The 17,858-nt window shown below is 45.3% G+C and overlaps 2 protein-coding genes across 6 annotated transcripts in view; one reads left to right on the top strand and one right to left on the bottom strand.

The window, feature by feature from the left end:
* Positions 1-2,644, top strand: part of LOC139582718 (kelch-like protein 29) — a 341,969-nt gene extending 339,325 nt beyond the window's left edge. For all 3 annotated transcript variants that reach the window (XM_071412971.1, XM_071412973.1, XM_071412974.1), the window contains one exon: positions 722-2,644. In XM_071412971.1, coding sequence (XP_071269072.1) covers positions 722-905 — 184 coding nt within the window. In that variant the 3' untranslated portion in view covers positions 906-2,644. The remainder of the gene's footprint in view (positions 1-721) is intronic.
* A 597-nt stretch (positions 2,645-3,241) lies between these two features.
* Positions 3,242-17,858, bottom strand: part of atad2b (ATPase family AAA domain containing 2B) — a 136,208-nt gene continuing 121,591 nt past the window's right edge. For 2 of the 3 annotated variants that reach the window (XM_071412969.1, XM_071412968.1), the window contains exons 27-28: positions 10,869-11,018; positions 3,242-6,535 (exon numbers count right to left, since the gene is read on the bottom strand). In XM_071412969.1, coding sequence (XP_071269070.1) covers positions 6,494-6,535; positions 10,869-11,018 — 192 coding nt within the window. In that variant the 3' untranslated portion in view covers positions 3,242-6,493. The remainder of the gene's footprint in view (positions 6,536-10,868; positions 11,019-17,858) is intronic. The other variant, XM_071412970.1, reaches the window with a different exon arrangement.

Genomic DNA, 17,858 nt, shown 5'->3' on the forward strand with positions numbered 1-17,858 from the left:
CGCCAGCCCCCAGTGAGATTACAAAACTGTAATCAGCTTACAGGCAAAGTTTTTCCTCCCTACACACAGTCCTCTGTTTCTGTTCCTCACATCAAATGAGCACATTTGAAAATATTTTTTTCATTCCTTTTTCTCCCTCTGCAAAGTTCATTATTATCTCTCTTGGAAAGCGGTGTCATGTTGAGAATGTCAGTAATTTTCTCTCACAGCAACCGGTTCAGACTCTGCTTTTCTCCATCTCTGATGTTTAATGAATATTTCCACCATGAAGAGGATAGTTAGCCATGTTAGGCTTAACCTTGCTGTCTGAACACCGTCTAGGGAAATGTCATTTCCTGTTAATTACCTAACATGGACAAGCAACGAAATGTTTTCTCTTAAAGCTGAGATCCACATAAGTTGAAACGGCGCCGCTGGTCAGCCCCAGGCACATTTGTTTTTGAAACGGGGCAGAGGAGCATCCTGCTAAAAGATCTTCATGGTGGTTATATACTGCTGTTCTATCACGTGTGAATGATGCTCGAGGGAATTAAACAATGTTCGTTGTTTGAGGTAACATCGTTGTTATGTCGCAAACTGACGTGGCAGTTTCCCCGCTACGGATTCCATCTTTAATGTACATGTTGTCATAGAAACTAGATGATGAATCTCAATGGATCTATTCCTGGACATGAATAACGTCATTAAAATGAACAACTTTGATCTTTGTTTCTCTCTACAGTGCGGTGATCCTGGATGGTAAGATCTATGCGACGGGGGGCATCGTGAGCAGCGAGGGTCCTGCCCTGGGTAACATGGAGACCTTTGACCCCCACACTAACAACTGGACGCTCCTCCAGTCGCTGCCCTGCCCTCTCTTCAGACATGGCTGTGTCGTCATCAAGAAGTACATCCAGAGTGGCTGAGCCCGGTTTCCATTTGGCTCAGAGGGATGAATGAGTTTCCAGAAAGCTAGCCAATGTGGCAGTTTGTCTCTTGACTACCCAGACCACGGCACTCTTAGAACAGCAAAGTTCTTAATTTAGTGAAACATCGATTTGACAATTATTGTTTCTTCTCTCTCCTGTGGACCTGGGTTGTTTAGAGAAACAAAGTGCCACGTTAGCTATGAAGCTTTTGGGAAACTCACCCCTGACCGGTCTGGTTGGGGCAGGACACTGTGCAGCTTTTGGGGGTCAACCAGTCAGCACCATCCAACTACAACACCCCCAGGACTTGATGCCAGCATTGTTGTCTTAACCCCCCTCCCTCCCTCCCTCCCATGCAGAATGTAGACATCTTATCTTGAACACTCTGCCATGTTAGGAACTGGTGCCTAAGCTACTGTATGTATTATAAAGTGTAGCTTAAAGGAATTTGTCTGAATTTTGGCATTGAGGCCCTTTATCTACTTCCCCAGAGTCAGACGAACTTGTGGACAGTTTGATGGAAGTTGGAGGTGCTAATGCTAGTTAGCAAACTACTTCTAACATACATGACACAGACACATGGTGTCCACAAGTTCATCTGACTCTGGGGAAGTCGATAAAGGGTCTAAATGCCAAAATATCCCCTCATTATATAGGCACAGGGCCGCTCCTTGCTACTAGTCTTTGGTTTGATACATAGTTATTTTAGTTCTGTCCGTTTATTTGAAAGGCCCTTTGTGTTCCTGACTCAAGTATATTAAAAGCCATCCCAGTCTTTGTTGTCACTTAGTGGTTTCTGTTACGGAGGTAAAATGTATGTCCAAATGGAATGATATGTTTGAGGACATTCCGTAGTGGCGTTAGGACAGGAGAACGGGGCAGATGTTTGTGTGTGGAGGGATGCAGGGAGTCCACAGGGTTTTAGAAACAACTTCCAACTGTGATGAGAAAGATCAGCCTTGTTTTTCTCTGGATGTCCCCCCCCCCCGGTTTATAAGGACACATTGGATACTTGGTCTCTTTCTGAGCCAGAAAGATGACTTAACTGGCAGCACCGAAGGTAGGGTGGCCCTGTATCTTGACATCAAAGACACTCCAACTGGGCATTTCTCCTCCACACAGCCAAAGCACAATAACCACCTGTGGCTCAAGGATCAAACTGTTTCACCTGCGCTACAGTGCGATATAAATTGAAAGGCAAGGTTGGTGGAGACTGCATTCACGCTAAACGCTGCATATGTCGGATCAATCGGAAATTACCTTGACATTTCCGTCGCGCTACGGATAGCGCAGTGCCTTCAAACTATTCATACCCCTTGACCTTTTCCACATGTTGAAGTGTTTACAAATTAAAAGCTGAAATGTATTGAGTCAAGTATTCAACCCCTTTGTTAACAAGTAAAAATGTGCATGGGCTTTGTGCAATTAGTGGTTAACATGATTTTTGAATGGTTTATCATAAATTCTGCGATATTGAGAACATTTTTCTAACAAGACAAATCCATTTTAAAGTAACAATGTGGAATAAGTCAAGGGGTGTAAATACTTTCTGAAGGCAATGTATTTGTATATCACTGCGAGCTCCGGTGTTTGGACATTCTGTAAATACCGGGAGGAAATATGTATATTTTAAAACCTGAAGGTGGTTCTGTATAAACGTTTTTAGAAAAAAGTGCTAGGTTGGACAAAAAAAAATTGTATGTCTGTACCCAAAATAAAAAAAATACATACCACAATGGTTGAGTCATTGTTTGTGTGGAACGCTCAACTCGTTTTCTACCGGAGTGGACCAGCGATGTGCAAGCAACACCTTCAGTAAAACATTCTACAATTATCGGCTGATGGTGACTTGCTAGCCAATCATCAAAACCTAATGCTGCCTCTATATAAGAGAACGGAGTTGAGGTCTGGATGCCGTCTTATACATAAAGCTTTTGAGTGAATGGTTGCCTTTCTTCCGCTAAGGGCTGGATTCAAACCGTTTATCACATTGCCGCTTAATTTTTATTCGGTTTGAATCCAGCCACAACACTTGCAGTTGTCTTTTCTTACGATCGCTGCTTTGAGGGAAAGTTTTACTTACTAGGGCTCCATTCAATCTGAAGTGTTAGGTTGCGTGATGTAAATTCCGATTGAGGTACATAATCAGCGTTTACCGCGAATGCAGGAAAATTGCCTCAATTTCAATCACGCTGTGAAGATGAACTTCAGCGATCCAGACTAGGTACACATATTAAGGCATAACTTCTTTACAACCTTAAATAAAAGGAATCAGTTTCAAAGCCAAAATGACAGGCATGTGCACTGCGGAAATGAAAGCACTTGACAAAAAGTACAATTTGCACCTTTATTCAAGTTTATCACAGCAGTTTATTTCAGAAATACAGTAAAGGTTTTATTTAAAAAATAACACTAAAGTAACACTTAAATGGGGAAAAGGATGTTCAATACACTAACCTCAAAGAAATTAAACATGGTGATGCTACAGAAAAAATACATACTAAATGAATCCCACCCGAAAAGAGAAACTCAGTATTTCAGATAAAATTAAGTTGTGATGGAGAATTGCGCTCATTCTGCATACTGGACTAAATCGTTTAACTACCAGACAAAAATTGGTTGTTTGTCCAAACTGACTAAAATGTATAGACAAGAACATGAGGATGACATAAAAACACATTTTATTCCCCAATTCTTAAAATGATTTTGCCCCCCAAAAAATGCTGACAAACTATTTTACTTGGTTGCCAAATTGATTCCGCGACACACTATTGTATTTTTTTAAGTAAAAATTCCGATAAGTCAACGTTAGCCTCGTCCAGTATGCCACAGTCCATAACCACAAAACAAGAAAAAACGAATCACCACAATGGAATAAGTGTAGCCTGAAGAAACCTGAGACACCTGTAACCTCCTTTATTCCCCGAAACGCTCCTAAACCTGCTACCTCGGCACTAAGCTCAAATAACTTTGAGTAACAACTCTTCCCAATTTGTTAAATTTTCAAATATACAAAGACAGTTAATGGATATTAAGACAAACATGTTGAATAATTATGTTAATAAATAAAAAGAAAATGGAACACCACGAGAAAGATGAGTCTGCAAACACGTCGAGCTCAATGTAAAATAGGAGATCGTGGTTAGATGGACAGAAGAATCGCAATAGCCTGTAAAATAGTGTAGTACGATCTGAAAGGAAAGCAAACTTAGGACGACTGTCTGCAGAACTGAAATATACAGTTTGACATTTGCTTGAACTTAAATGCTGTATGTTTCGTCTCGGCTCAAATGCAATAAAGACAAACAAACTGGTGTTACCGCAGCAGCCACAGACCTTGTGCTGATGATCCAGTACCTTAGCAGATGAGAGTTGCGACGATAGTTTGGAACATGGCCTAATACTGTTTGCACCCAGTAAACGGTTTGTCATAGCATTAAAATAAATTAAGCTGAGGTAGCTTTGTTTCTCTCTCTGCAGTAGTCCAATGCTTAGGCCTCAATGCTAGTTTGCATATTCTTAACTTTGTTAAATCTTCACCCAGCGATCCAAGAGAAGGCAGAGGTGGAGAGCATCAGGGGTTGGAGTTTGGATCAGCATAAAACAGGGCTGTTACAACTCTCCAATCTTAGAGAGCTACTAGGATTTTGTTACAGCCCAATTGTGAGCCAGACTGAAGACCATGTTTAGTTGTTTATTTGGAACAAAAGCCTGTACACCTAGTAGTTCTCCAGACCTGAGTTGGAACCCTGGTGTTAAGAATGATTTGAATGTGAAAGAGAAAGGGTTGTCTGTTTGACCCAACGGCTGACTGGTCAAAACATGGACTTATCCATGGCCAAGGAAAGCCAAGAAGAAAAAGTAGAAAAGCAAATATCTTTACCACAAGATGAACATGGATAGACCATAGCGGATTACAACCTTCTCACTGCCTTCAGGCGTAGACAATCCAAAAACAAAATGAATTAAACAATATAATGCTGTTCTAACCTCAACAGAATGGCCTTGTTCATCATCAGAAGCTTCACAATCAATAACAATCCAAACATCGTTGCCAACGTATCGTATAAAATTGAAAAACGTCAAAATTCTAACAAATGCGCACCAAAACTCAGCACCTAATTGAGGAAATGTATATATTTTGGGGAAAATTGGCACCACAATTTTTTACCTCCATCCACATGAAAGTAATAAAAACCCTATTGTCCTCAAAATCCTTCTTTACTTATTCCATTTGGGCAGGAAAAGACTTAACAGATCTGCTTTCCTACTGTGACTATCCTGAGTTTGGTACTGTAGAAGTGACCTCTGTCCGCTGGTCCTGGGTCAGATATTATCCCCCCCAAAAGGTTATAGTTGGGTGAACTGATCCTAGATCTGTGGTTAGTAAGGGGAAAATGCCTACATCGAACCCACTGTACTGCACTACATTGAACAGAGCAGTTGATAAAAACCCTTCTTTCAGAAATATTTAAGTTCATTGGGGGTTAAATAAGGCACATGCTAGGCAGTGCAAACTACAAGAAGTGTCCAATTAAATCGCTTCCAGTTAGTTTGGTGTGGATGGGAAATAAAAACTAGCAGGGCACAGCTTGTGTTGAAGAAAACGGACAATTCCGGACAGAGATGTGATTCAGCTTCCACAAGCAGCACGTCAATCTGTTTGATACGACTGAAAAGCTAAAAAATAAACGCGTCCTTAGTTTCTGTTGATGCATTCCAGTAACACGTTTAATTGTTAAGGGGGATTTCATGTTTTTGTAATCAGTTTGCAATTGATTCTAAACACCGCCATATCTTTCTGTATCCATATGTAATGTATGGCTCTGATTCTGGGCCACCAGTGCAACATGAACTAACTGTATCGTCACGTTCAAAACATTTAATGGACATTGGGCGAGAAGGGTGGCTATTAGAGCCATATCAATCAAAAATCTATCAATTATATGTATTGATTAGAGCCAGATGCTAATCAAACCAGGCTGTTTGTATGATCTGTGAGCTGTTGTACCTATGAGATGACTGGCCTATGATGCTGATTCAGTACTGAGAGGAGATGGGCTCAGCAATGGTAACGAAACAGGAGACTGCCTTAACCTCCTAGCTAACTGCACACACACTGCTGGTGACAATCTGTGCCTGGGTTTACTGTGTGTGTGTGTGGGTCAGTATAACTAAGCACATATGTAGTTTACATGTAGTCTGTGTGTGCTCAGTTCAAAAGTAGGCCGTATTGAGATATGACATCACCCAATCTGTTTTGTTGGTCAGTTACTCCCCAGAGCCCCATGGATTAGGATAGCACCTGAATAGCACCAGCGACACCCCTTTCACCATTCCTGTGTGTGTCCATGAGTCCGTTTGGTTGTAGACTGGGTCTGGGTCTGACCAGGGTACCTGAGACTATAGCACCATAGAAAGTCTCCTCTTTTTTCCCTTGTTCTGTCGTTTACGTTAAGACCAGGGCTATGTATTTGCTCTGTGTGTAAGGACTTGGCCCAATGGCTGGTCTCTGTTCCTCTCGCGTGTGTGTGTGTGTGTGTTCAGAGTCTAAATCAGGGTCAACCTGACTGTCTCGCTGAGTCTCACAGGAATGTAATGAAATTCTGGACTTTCCTCTCCATCTCCTGAAAAAACAGAAAAACAAACAGGTCAGAATTAATCACATCTGTTACACTGAAACCACAAGCTTACTAATAGGTGCTCAATGAATTCAAATGAGCCATGTTGGCACCAACAATTCAATTGTTATTCTCAATGTCATGAATGTGAGTAGAACACACCCAGGGGATGAGGGGAGTTACCTCTATACAGCGTAAAGCTCTAAGACCTGGTGAAAGGTGCTAGAAAAAGTCAACTAGACAGCTAGTATAACAGTCTGTGGCTAAACTGCTACTAGCGGTACGACAACGTCACGCATGACAGAAACTGAGTATTTACACAGTCAATGTTCATTGATACTTCCATTTTTAGTAGGGTCTGCTCTGTTCTAAATGTTGGTAGTAGATACATTAAAGGGTCAGTAGAAAGTTCACTTCTCCTCAATTACAGTAAAATCATGTTTCGGTGTCCATATGAACCATTCTGTTGGACCAAACCTCAAATGCTAATAGTGAGTTGAAACCGCTTGTCAGAGAGGAAGAAGTGATATTTCATCTTTGTTGTGAGTGGCAGGGGACAAACGCTTATAAAAACAAAAGAAATATGTTAAAACCTTGATTCTTGTGATACAGGCATTTGGAACATTGCGCTAAAACAAATTCAAATTAATGAAATTAATTTGATATATATCGCCCAGCCCTAACATTTCATTTAGTCTCCCCATGCACATACAAGATGAAGGACGACAACAACAGACATCTTATACCAACACATAGTGTGTTCGAAAGGGCAAGGGAGTCGGTCTGCTCTAGGTGGCTTGGTTTGAGCTGTAGACGTGCCTGATCTGTTGAGCAGCCCTGTTAACAGAAACCACTCTGGTCCCTGAACAGGAGAATCACTGACCAGGCATACAAACAATCCCCCTCTCTCTAGCGGCCAGCCTGTCTGTGTGTCCAGTGTGTCCACACCCCTGCTGTCCTCGCTCTGACAGCACTAGCCAGAGACATTTCGATATGCCTCTAGTTAATACGACCCTCAAACAACACAACGCTGGCTACTCTCTGTAGCACTCACTAGGAGTCAGACAATGTTAGTTGTTAGGCCTAGAAGCCTTCAGCCTCACCATTAGCTTTCAGAAACCAAGCACACATCTACCACAGCAGAGTATTTGAAGGGTGAAATAAGCTTGTCTGTGTATATGTCTGTAGCTACAGTGCCTTCAGGAAGTTCACGCCTTTTTCCACATTTTGTTTCATTACAGCCTGGATTTTAAATTGATTACCTTTAGATTGTGTCACTGATCTGCACACAATAACCCATAATGTCAAAGTGGAATTTAATTTAAATTAATTAAAAACTCAAATGTCTTAATAAGTATTCAGCCCCTTTGTTATGGCAAGCCTAAATAAATAAAGGGGTAAAAATGTGCTTAACAAGTCACATAATACGTTGTATGGAGTGTTTAACACTGTCTCATCTCTGTACCCCACACATACAATTAGTGCATTTCAAGCACAGATTCAGCCAGACCAGGGAGATTTTACAATGCCTCGCAAAGAAGGGCACCTATTGGTGGAAGTGTAAAAAATAAAACAAATCAGACACTGAATATCCCTTTGAGCATGGTGAAGTTATTAAAGACACTTTGGATGGTGTATCAGTCACTGCAAAGATACAGGCGTCCTTACTAACTCAGTTGCTGGAGAGGAAGGAAACCGCTCAGGTATTTCACCATGAGGCCAATGGTGACTTTAAAAATGTTAGAGTTTAATGGTTGTGATAGGAGAAAACTGAGGATGGATCAACAATGCTGTAGTTACTCCACAAAACTAACCTAACTGACAGAGTGAAAAGAAGGAAGCCTGTATAGAATACAAATATTCTAAAACATGCATCCTGTTTGCAACAAGGCACTAAAGTGATAGGACAAAAAGCTAATTTCTTGCACTGAATACTAAGTGTTACGTTTCAGGCAAATCCAACAGAGCACCACTTCATATTGTCAAGCATGGTGGTGACTGCATCATGTTATGGGTATGGTTGACATCAGCAAGGACTAGGGAGTTTTTTTTTGATAAAAATAAATGGAATAGAGCAATCCTAGAGGAAAACCTGGTTGTCTGCATTCCAACAGACACTGGGAGAAAAATTCACCTTTCAGCTCAAAAAGAACCTAAAACACAAGGCCAAATCTACACTGGAGTTGCTTACCAAGATGACATTGAATGTTCCTGAGTGGCCTAGTTTCAGTTTTTACTTGAAAATGGCTGTCAAGCAAGGCTCAACAACCAATTTGACAAAGCTTAAATCATTTTTAAAAGAATAAATGGGCAAACATTGTACAATCCAGGTGTGGAAAGCACTTAGAGACTTACCCAGAAAGACTCACAGCTGTCATAGATGCCAAAGGTGATTCTAACATGTATTGACTCTAATGAAGATGCGTATATTGATCTCCCGGGTGGCGCAGTGGTCTAGGGCACTGCATCGCAGTGCTAGCTGCGCCACCAGAGTCTCTGGGTTCACGCCCAGGCTCTGTCGCAGCCGGCCGCAACCGGGAGGTCCGTGGGGCGACGCACAATTGGCATAGCGTCGTCCGGGTTAGGGAGGGTTTGGCCGGTAGGGATATCCTTGTCTCAGTATGTAAAATTTAATAAAATGTATGCACTCTACTGTAAGTCGCTCTGGATAAGAGCGTCTGCTAAATGACTAAAATGTAATGTATATATGTTTTATTTAAAACATTTTTTCCCCCCCACTTTGACAGAGTAGTGTGTGTGGATCATTGGCAAAAAAGGACAAGTAAAAAAAATGTAATCCCACTTTGTAACATAAAATGTGTAAAAAGTCGAGGGGTGTGAATACTTTCTGAAGGCACCGTGTCTGTCGCCGCGTGTCTGTCGCCCCGTGTCTGTCGCCCCGTGTCTGTGTCGCCGCGTGTCTGTGTCGCCGCGTGCCTGTCGCCGCGTGCATGTCGCCGCGTGTCTGTCGCCGCGTGCCTGTCGCCGCGTGCCTGTCGCCGCGTGCCTGTCGCCGCGTGCCTGTCGCCGCGTGTCTGTCGCCGCGTGTCTGTCGCCGCGTGTCTGTGTCGCCGCGTGTCTGTGTCGCCGCGTGTCTGTGTCGCCGCGTGTCTGTCGCCCCGTGTCTGTCGCCCCGTGTCTGTGTCGCCGCGTGCCTGTCGCCGCGTGCCTGTCGCCGCGTGCCTGTCGCCGCGTGTCTGTGTCGCCGCGTGTCTGTCGCCGCGTGCCTGTCGCCGCGTGTCTGTCGCCGTGTGTCCGTGTCGCCGCGTGTCTGTGTCGCCGCGTGTCTGTGTCGCCGCGTGTCTGTGTCGCCGCGTGTCTGTGTCGCCGCGTGTCTGTGTCGCGTGTCTGTGTCGCCGCGTGTCTGTGTCGCCGCGTGTCTGTGTCGCCGCGTGTCTGTCGCCCCGTGTCTGTCGCCCCGTGTCTGTCGCCGCGTGTCTGTGTCGCCGCGTGCCTGTCGCCGCGTGCCTGTCGCCGCGTGCCTGTCGCCGCGTGCCTGTCGCCGCGTGTCTGTGTCGCCGCGTGTCTGTGTCGCCGCGTGTCTGTCGCCGCGTGTCTGTCGCCGCGTGCCTGTCGCCGTGTGTCCGTGTCGCCGCGTGTCTGTCGCCGCGTGTCTGTGTCGCCGCGTGCCTGTCGCCGCGTGCCTGTCGCCGCGTGCCTGTCGCCGCGTGTCTGTGTCGCCGCGTGTCTGTGTCGCCGCGTGTCTGTCGCCGCGTGTCTGTCGCCGCGTGCCTGTCGCCGTGTGTCCGTGTCGCCGCGTGTCTGTCGCCGCGTGTCTGTGTCGCCGCGTGTCTGTGTCGCCGCGTGCCTGTCGCCGCGTGCCTGTCGCCGCGTGCCTGTCGCCGCGTGCCTGTGTCGCCGCGTGCCTGTCGCCGCGTGTCTGTGTCGCCGCGTGTCTGTGTCGCCGCGTGTCTGTCGCCCCGTGTCTGTCGCCCCGTGTCTGTCGCCCCGTGTCTGTGTCGCCGCGTGCCTGTCGCCGCGTGCCTGTCGCCGCGTGTCTGTCGCCGCGTGCCTGTCGCCGCGTGCCTGTCGCCGCGTGCCTGTGTCGCCGCGTGCCTGTCGCCGCGTGCCTGTCGCCGCGTGTCTGTCGCCGCGTGTCTGTCGCCGCGTGTCTGTGTCGCCGCGTGTCTGTCGCCGCGTGTCTGTCGCCGCGTGTCTGTCGCCGCGCGTCTGTCGCCGCGCGTCTGTCGCCGCGTGCCTGTCGCCGCGTGTCTGTCGCCGCGTGTCTGTGTCGCCGCGTGTCTGTCGCCGCGTGTCTGTGTCGCCGTGTGCCTGTCGCTGTGTGTCTGTCTCCGCGTGTCTGTCGCCGCGTGCCTGTCGCTGTGTGTGTTCGTCTAACCTCCAGTAGCAGTGTCTTGTCGTAGTCCAGGCGGTGTTGGTAGATGCACTGACTGAGGAGAGAGAAGAGTCTCTCTAAACGCTCCACGCTGTAGCCTTCACTCCTCTGTACCACTGTGTCCAAGAGGGCCTGGGAGAGGAGAACACATACCTTATACACACACACAAACACACATTATGTTATTATACACATCAGAAAGGACAAGCTGCCTTAGAGAACACATTCACGCCATAGACATGAAAAATCATGATCACACACAAGTAGAATATTTAATGCAACAGGGAACATGCACACATCCCCTGCATTCACATTACAAGCACAACTCTCACACAAACAGAGGTAAGCTATATTCAAAAGCAATTAAGATCAGAGGGAAAGCTAATTACAGCAAATCATAATTAGCTCAGTGTTTACTTTTCTTTGCTTCTTTAATTAAAACACTCAGGACAGTCAAAGACCCTTTCAATTGACCTGCTCCGTCTCAGCTTGCCACAGTGTGTGTATGTGTGTGCTCATCAAAATGCATAGACTGAAATAGCAAATCATCACACAGCGACTAGATTTACAGTCATTAGACGCCAGGCAAACAGAGAAAGCCTGATGGGAATGGTGTGTGTGTCAGAAGAACAAGGTGTGGGTTCCTCAGTGAAATGTCAGGATTATTCAAGTGAGGTGATATTTGTCTATTTGTTCAATTGCAAATAAGGACACAGTGACTCGAAGAACACACTGAAAAATATGACTATTTTACCCATCAATACCGTCTCAATAACTCCCTCCTTTCTCAACCCGTCTCTCCACATCTACAACTATGCTTCTTCCCCACTCCGTCCTCTACCTCTTCTAATCTCATCCCCTTTTCTCCTAAAGTCCCCCTCTTCTCTGCCTCTTTCCTTGTTAGACGCCTGATTTAATCAGCTGTGCCTCTGTCCAGTTGCCCAGGCCAATAGTGCCATCGGGGGTAAGGTGTGTGGTGGTGGGGATAGCAGGCCCCCTGAGGTAGTGAGCTCCCAACACACATAGGAGCTGTAATCCAGCCTGTTAAAGGGGGCTGTGACACAGACCATTTAACTCCAACCTCCCTTCCTCCCGCTCACGTCTCCATCCCCCCACTTTCTTTATGCCTCTTCCTCACCATCTCAGCCTTGTTTCTTGCTAATGCCCCCTCTTAGAAAATAACAAAACATGAGCGAGAGTTAAAGAGTGAGAGAAGGAACCCAGACGGGAGAACGAGTCACAATTTCAGTTTATTTTTTATAAATGAGCAAAAAATGTTTAAAAAAAATGTTTTTGCGTGTAGACTGATGAGGGAACAATAAAATGTCATCTATTTTAGCATAAGGCTGTGACGTAACAAAATCTGGAAAAATTCAGAGCGAAGGAACACAGATGGGAGGACTAAGCACTTTATTGGTGTCACAGCCATGGTAACCTCTGACCTATCAGCTCAGGCACAGCATGAGGCCAAGCAGATGACTACACCAGTACACCCCCGCCCCAACTCTGCAGACACACACCAACAGCCAACTCAATACACACACACAGTGTTCCCTGCTTGTTTCAGCCCGTCAAGGGCAGCTAATGAGGCCACTGACAGGCTCCCTGTGATTCTGAGAACATAGACCTGAACCTGAGCACAGCACACATCACCTCTACACACACACACTGCAGTAACAAACATGCCCACCTGGTGCTCCTGGAGCCCAGCCCAGTACCATGTGGATCTCTGAAATGGAGACCAAGGCACAGCTTATGCCAGGGTACAGAAATAACCACAGCATCGGGTGTGAACGCTTTGAACTGGAGAGCTGATGACTTCAATGTGTGTTAACAGTTAGTGTTACATCGGCATAAATATCTCACCCTGCAGAGCCTGTGGATATTAGTGTATATATATATATATATATATATATATATATACAGTGGGGAGAACAAGTATTTGATACACTGACAATTTTGCAGGTTTTCCTACTTACAAAGCATGTAGAGGTCTGTAATTTTTATCATAGGTACACTTCAACTGTGAGAGAAGGAATCTAAAACAAAAATCCAGAAAATCACATTGTATGATTTTTAAGTAATTAATTTGCATTTTATTGCATGACATAAGTATTTGATACATCAGAAAAGCAGAACTGAATATTTGGTACAGAAACCTTAGTTTGCAATTACAGAGATCATACGTTTCCTGTAGTTCTTGACCAGGTTTGCACACACTGCAGCAGGGATTTTGGCCCACTCCTCCATACAGACCTTCTCCAGATCCTTCAGGTTTCGGGGCTGTCGCTGGGCAATACGGACTTTCGGCTCCCTCCAAAGATTTTCTATTGGGTTCAGGTCTGGAGACTGGCTAGGCCACTCCAGGACCTTGAGATGCTTCTTACGGAGCCACTCCTTAGTTGCCCTGGCTGTGTGTTTCGGGTCGTTGTCATGCTGGAAGACCCAGCCACGACCCATCTTCAATGCTCTTACTGAGGGAAGGAGGTTGTTGGTCAAGATCTCGCGATACATGGCCCCGTCCATCCTCCCCTCAATACGGTGCAGTCGTCCTGTCCCCTTTGCAGAAAAGCATCCCCAAAGAATGATGTTTCCACCTCCATGCTTCACGGTTGGGATGGTGTTCTTGGGGTTGTACTCATTCTTCTATTCCTCCAAACACGGCGAGTGGAGTTTAGAGCAAAAAGCTCTATTTTTGTCTCATCAGACCACATGACCTTCTCCCATTCCTCCTCTGGATCATCCAGATGGTCATTGGCAAACTTCAGACGGGCCTGGACATGCGCTGGCTTGAGCAGGGGGACCTTGCGTGCGCTGCAGGATTTTAATCCATGACGGCGTAGTGTGTTACTAATGGTTTTCTTTGAGACTGTGGTCCCAGCTCTCTTCAGGTCATTGACCAGGTCCTGCCGTGTAGTTCTGGGCTGATCCCTCACATTCCTCATGATCATTGATGCCCCACGAGGTGAGATCTTGCATGGAGCCCCAGACCGAGGGTGATTGACCGTCATCTTGAACTTCTTCCATTTTCTAATAATTGTGCCAACAGTTGTTGCCTTCTCACCAAGCTGCTTGGCTATTGTCCTGTAGCCCATCCCAGCCTTGTACAGGTCTACAATTTATCCCTGATGTCCTTACACAGCTCTCTGGTCTTGGCCATTGTGGAGAGGTTGGAGTCTGTTTGATTGAGTGTGTGGACAGGTGTCTTTTATACAGGTAACGAGTTCAAACAGGTGCAGTTAATACAGGTAATGAGTGGAGAACAGGAGGGCTTCTTAAAGAAAAACTAACAGGTCTGTGAGAGCCGGAATTCTTACTGGTTGGTAGGTGATCAAATACTTATGTCATGCAATAAAATGCAAATTAATTACTTAAAAATCATACAATGTGATTTTCTGGATTTTTGTTTTAGATTCCGTCTCTCACAGTTGAAGTGTACCTATGATAAAAATGACAGACCTCTACATGCTTTGTAAGTAGGAAAACCTGCAAAATCGGCAGTGTATCAAATACTTGTTCTCCCCACTGTATATATATATATGTATATATATATATATGTTAACTAGCATTGATACTCAGCACCAGCCCTTAATCAGTGATGATCCCTTACTTGGAACACCAAACACCCGATAAATTTTCACCTCACAACACCTTTACAATGCTTATGAAAGTGAAGGAGTGAATACATCATGGTCATGTGCTGATGCTTTGAGATCACTGGACATATGTCCTGAGTGTCAATCACACTTAATACAGCTATCTGGTTGTGTCCAGCAGGTCATGGTGTAATGGAAGGCCCTTTCACAGTGTTTAATATGAGGATTGTGCCAGTGTTGATCACCTGTGGAGTTAACAGCTTTAGTGTTATGTGGGCTGTAGAGGGCTGTGTATTAAGGCTGCTAGAAAACACACCGCTGCTCTAGCACTGGGAATTAAGTACAGGGGGAGGCAGCGAGCGAGAGAGAGGCAGAGAGTGAGGCAGCGAGCGAGCGAGCCAGAGGCAGCGAGAGAGCGAGGCAGAGGCAGCGAGAGAGCGAGGCAGAGGCAGCGAGAGAGCGAGGCAGAGGCAGCGAGAGAGCGAGGCAGAGGCAGCGGGCGAGCAAGGTAGCGAGAGAGCGAGGCAGAGGCAGCGAGAGAGCGAGGCAGCGGGCGAGCAAGGTAGCGAGAGAGCGAGGCAGAGGCAGCGAGAGAGCGAGGCAGAGAGAGCGAGGCAGAGGCAGCGAGAGAGCGAGGCAGAGGCAGCGAGAGAGCAAGGCTTTTAGTCAACAAATGAGCACCTGGGGAATAGGTGTAGTACTGGGGGCCTCGGTTAACCTCTACATCACCAGAGGAATAGAGGAGGAGTAGGATAAGGGTACGGCTAAAGGCTATAAGAACTGGTCATCTAGTGTGTTGGGGTCAGATAATAAAAGGAGCAGATTTCTGGGCGTGGTAGAATAGGTTCAAGGCATAATGTACAGACAAGGGTATGGTAGGATGTGAGTACAATGGAAGTAAACCTATTCGTTGGGTGACGATGAGAGAGGTTTCGTCTCTGGAGGCATCAGTTAACCTAGGTGAGGTCTCCGCATGTGTGTGGGGTGGAACGAAAGAGCTATCAAAGGCATTTTGAGCGAGACTGAGGGCTCTACAGTAAAATAAAACAATAAAAACAAGCCAAGACAGCAGTAGACAAGGCATATTGACAGAGAGAGGCATAAAGCAATCACAGGTGTTGATCAAGAGAGCTAAGACAACAACGGGTAAATAGAGATGAACGGGCAGAGCGGGTCAGTTAGGTACACACAGGACCTGAGTTCGAGGCTGGGGCCAACAAAATGAGGTACAGTGTTATTGAAATAGTCCAGGGGGCATCAGCTGTGTAGCCGAGTGGTCATAGGGTCAAAAGAGCAGCAATAGGCGAGTCAGGGTTCTGTTCGGTAGTCACTACTACGCTAGGCGAGCAGGGGACACAGTGGTCAGAAAAGCTAGCGGGCCGGGGCTAGTAGATGGTTCTTCAGCGATATCGTAACATAATAGCCTGTTGAGATCACGTCAGCAGTCCAGTCGCGATGGATTGGCGGGGCTCCGTGTAGACAATAAAGGGTCCAGGCCAATTGGCAAAGGAGGTATTGTAGCCCTAGAATTAGCTGGTATACAGGCCTAGCTCGAGGCTAGCTGGTGCTTGCTTCGGGAAGAGGAGTTAGCTAACAGTAACCGCTAGCTAGCTGCAATGATACGGAGTAATGTTCCGTGTAATGATCCAGAGCGTCAGGAATCCGGTGATATGGTAGAGAAGCAGTCCGATATGCTCTGGGTTGATATCGCGCTGTGCAGACTGGCAAGTGATTGTCCAAGCTAAGGCTGGCTGATGCAGGGAAAACAGGTGAGGACCGCTAGCCGTGGCTAACAAAGACTAGTAGCTAGTTAGCTGGCTAGCTCCTGATGGAAGTTCCAGTTATAAGGAATAAAAATAACAGATCCGTACCACATTGGGTGAGGCGGGTTGCAGGAATCCGGTGATATGGTAGAGTAGGCTGCATAATGAAACAATCCCTAGTAAGCTAGTGTTTGAGGTTGGACTGGTTTTATGCACAACAACTTCTATCCAAGCTGGGAGAGAGCGAGAGGACGGCTCATGTCATGCAGGGTCAGGTAGCCTATAGCCTACAGGACAGTTGTATATTCTAAACTAGCTGATTAGTATGCTGCTGCATCAAAAATACATTTTACAATGTTTGAATTTCCAAATGTAATTACTGAATAAGTAACGACATTATTGCCACCAGCCAGCAGTCTAAAAATGGCAGCATAGCGACATTGTGAATAGCTTCGTGAAATGTTAGGCTTAACATGAGAAAATGACAAACAAATTGGCCTACCAATAAACATTTATTCATTAGCTAAAGCAAACTATACAGTGCCTTCAGAAAGTACTCACACCCTTTGACTTTTTCCAAATTTTGTTGTGTTACAGCCTTAAAATTGATTCCATTTAGATTTTGTTTAACTGGCCTACACACAATATCCCATAATGTCAAAGTTTTTTTTACAAATGAAAAGCTGAAATATCTTGAGTCAATAAGTATTGAACCCCTTTGACACAGCAAGCCTAAATAACTTCAGGAGTAAAACATGTGCTTAACAAGTCACATAATAAGTTGCATGGACGTGTGTGCAATAATAGTCCAACAGAATTTTTGAATGACTACCTCATCTCTGTACCCCACACATACAGATCATTTTAAGGTCCCTCAGTCAAGCAGTGAATTTCAAACCCAAAGACCAGGGAGGTTTTCCAATGCCTCGCAAAGGGCAACAAATTGGTAGATGGGTAGAAATATATTTAAAAAGCAGACATTGAATATCCCCTTTGAGCATGGTGAAATGATTAAAACCTCTACGGGATTGGTGTTCCTTAACCGGGACGGTTGTTGCTAACGGGCGCTAATGTGACTAGAATGGCGTAAACAACCGCCAACGTTCAGGAAATAGACATGTTTTATATGGGCAGAGAGCTTAAATTATTGTTAATCTAACTGCAATGTCCAATTTACAGTAGCTATTACTGTGAAAAAATACCATGCTATTGTTTGAGGAGAGTGCACAACAACAAAACATTTATCACGGCAACTGGTTTGATACCTTCACCTCTGAAGGTAAATAATGTACTTATATTCAGTAATCTTGCTCTGATTTGTCATCCTGAAGGTCCCAGAGATAAAATGTAGCATAGTTTTGTTAATGTAGGAACTGGGATCTAAAGTCTGAACCCCTGCTGTCTCTGTGTTCCTGAGTGGCAGAGTTACAGTTTTGACTTCAATCTACTTGAAAGATCTATGACAAGACCTGAAAATGGTGGTCTAGCAATGATCAACAACCAACTCATGGAGCTTGAAGAATTTTGAAAAGAATAATGCGCAAATGTTGCATAATCCAGGTGTGGAAAGCTCTTAGAGACTTACCCAGAAAGACTCTCAGCTGTAATCATTGCCAAAAGTGCTTCTACAAAGC

Source organism: Salvelinus alpinus, chromosome 8 (assembly GCF_045679555.1).
Source record: "Salvelinus alpinus chromosome 8, SLU_Salpinus.1, whole genome shotgun sequence".
NCBI lineage: Eukaryota > Metazoa > Chordata > Actinopteri > Salmoniformes > Salmonidae > Salvelinus > Salvelinus alpinus.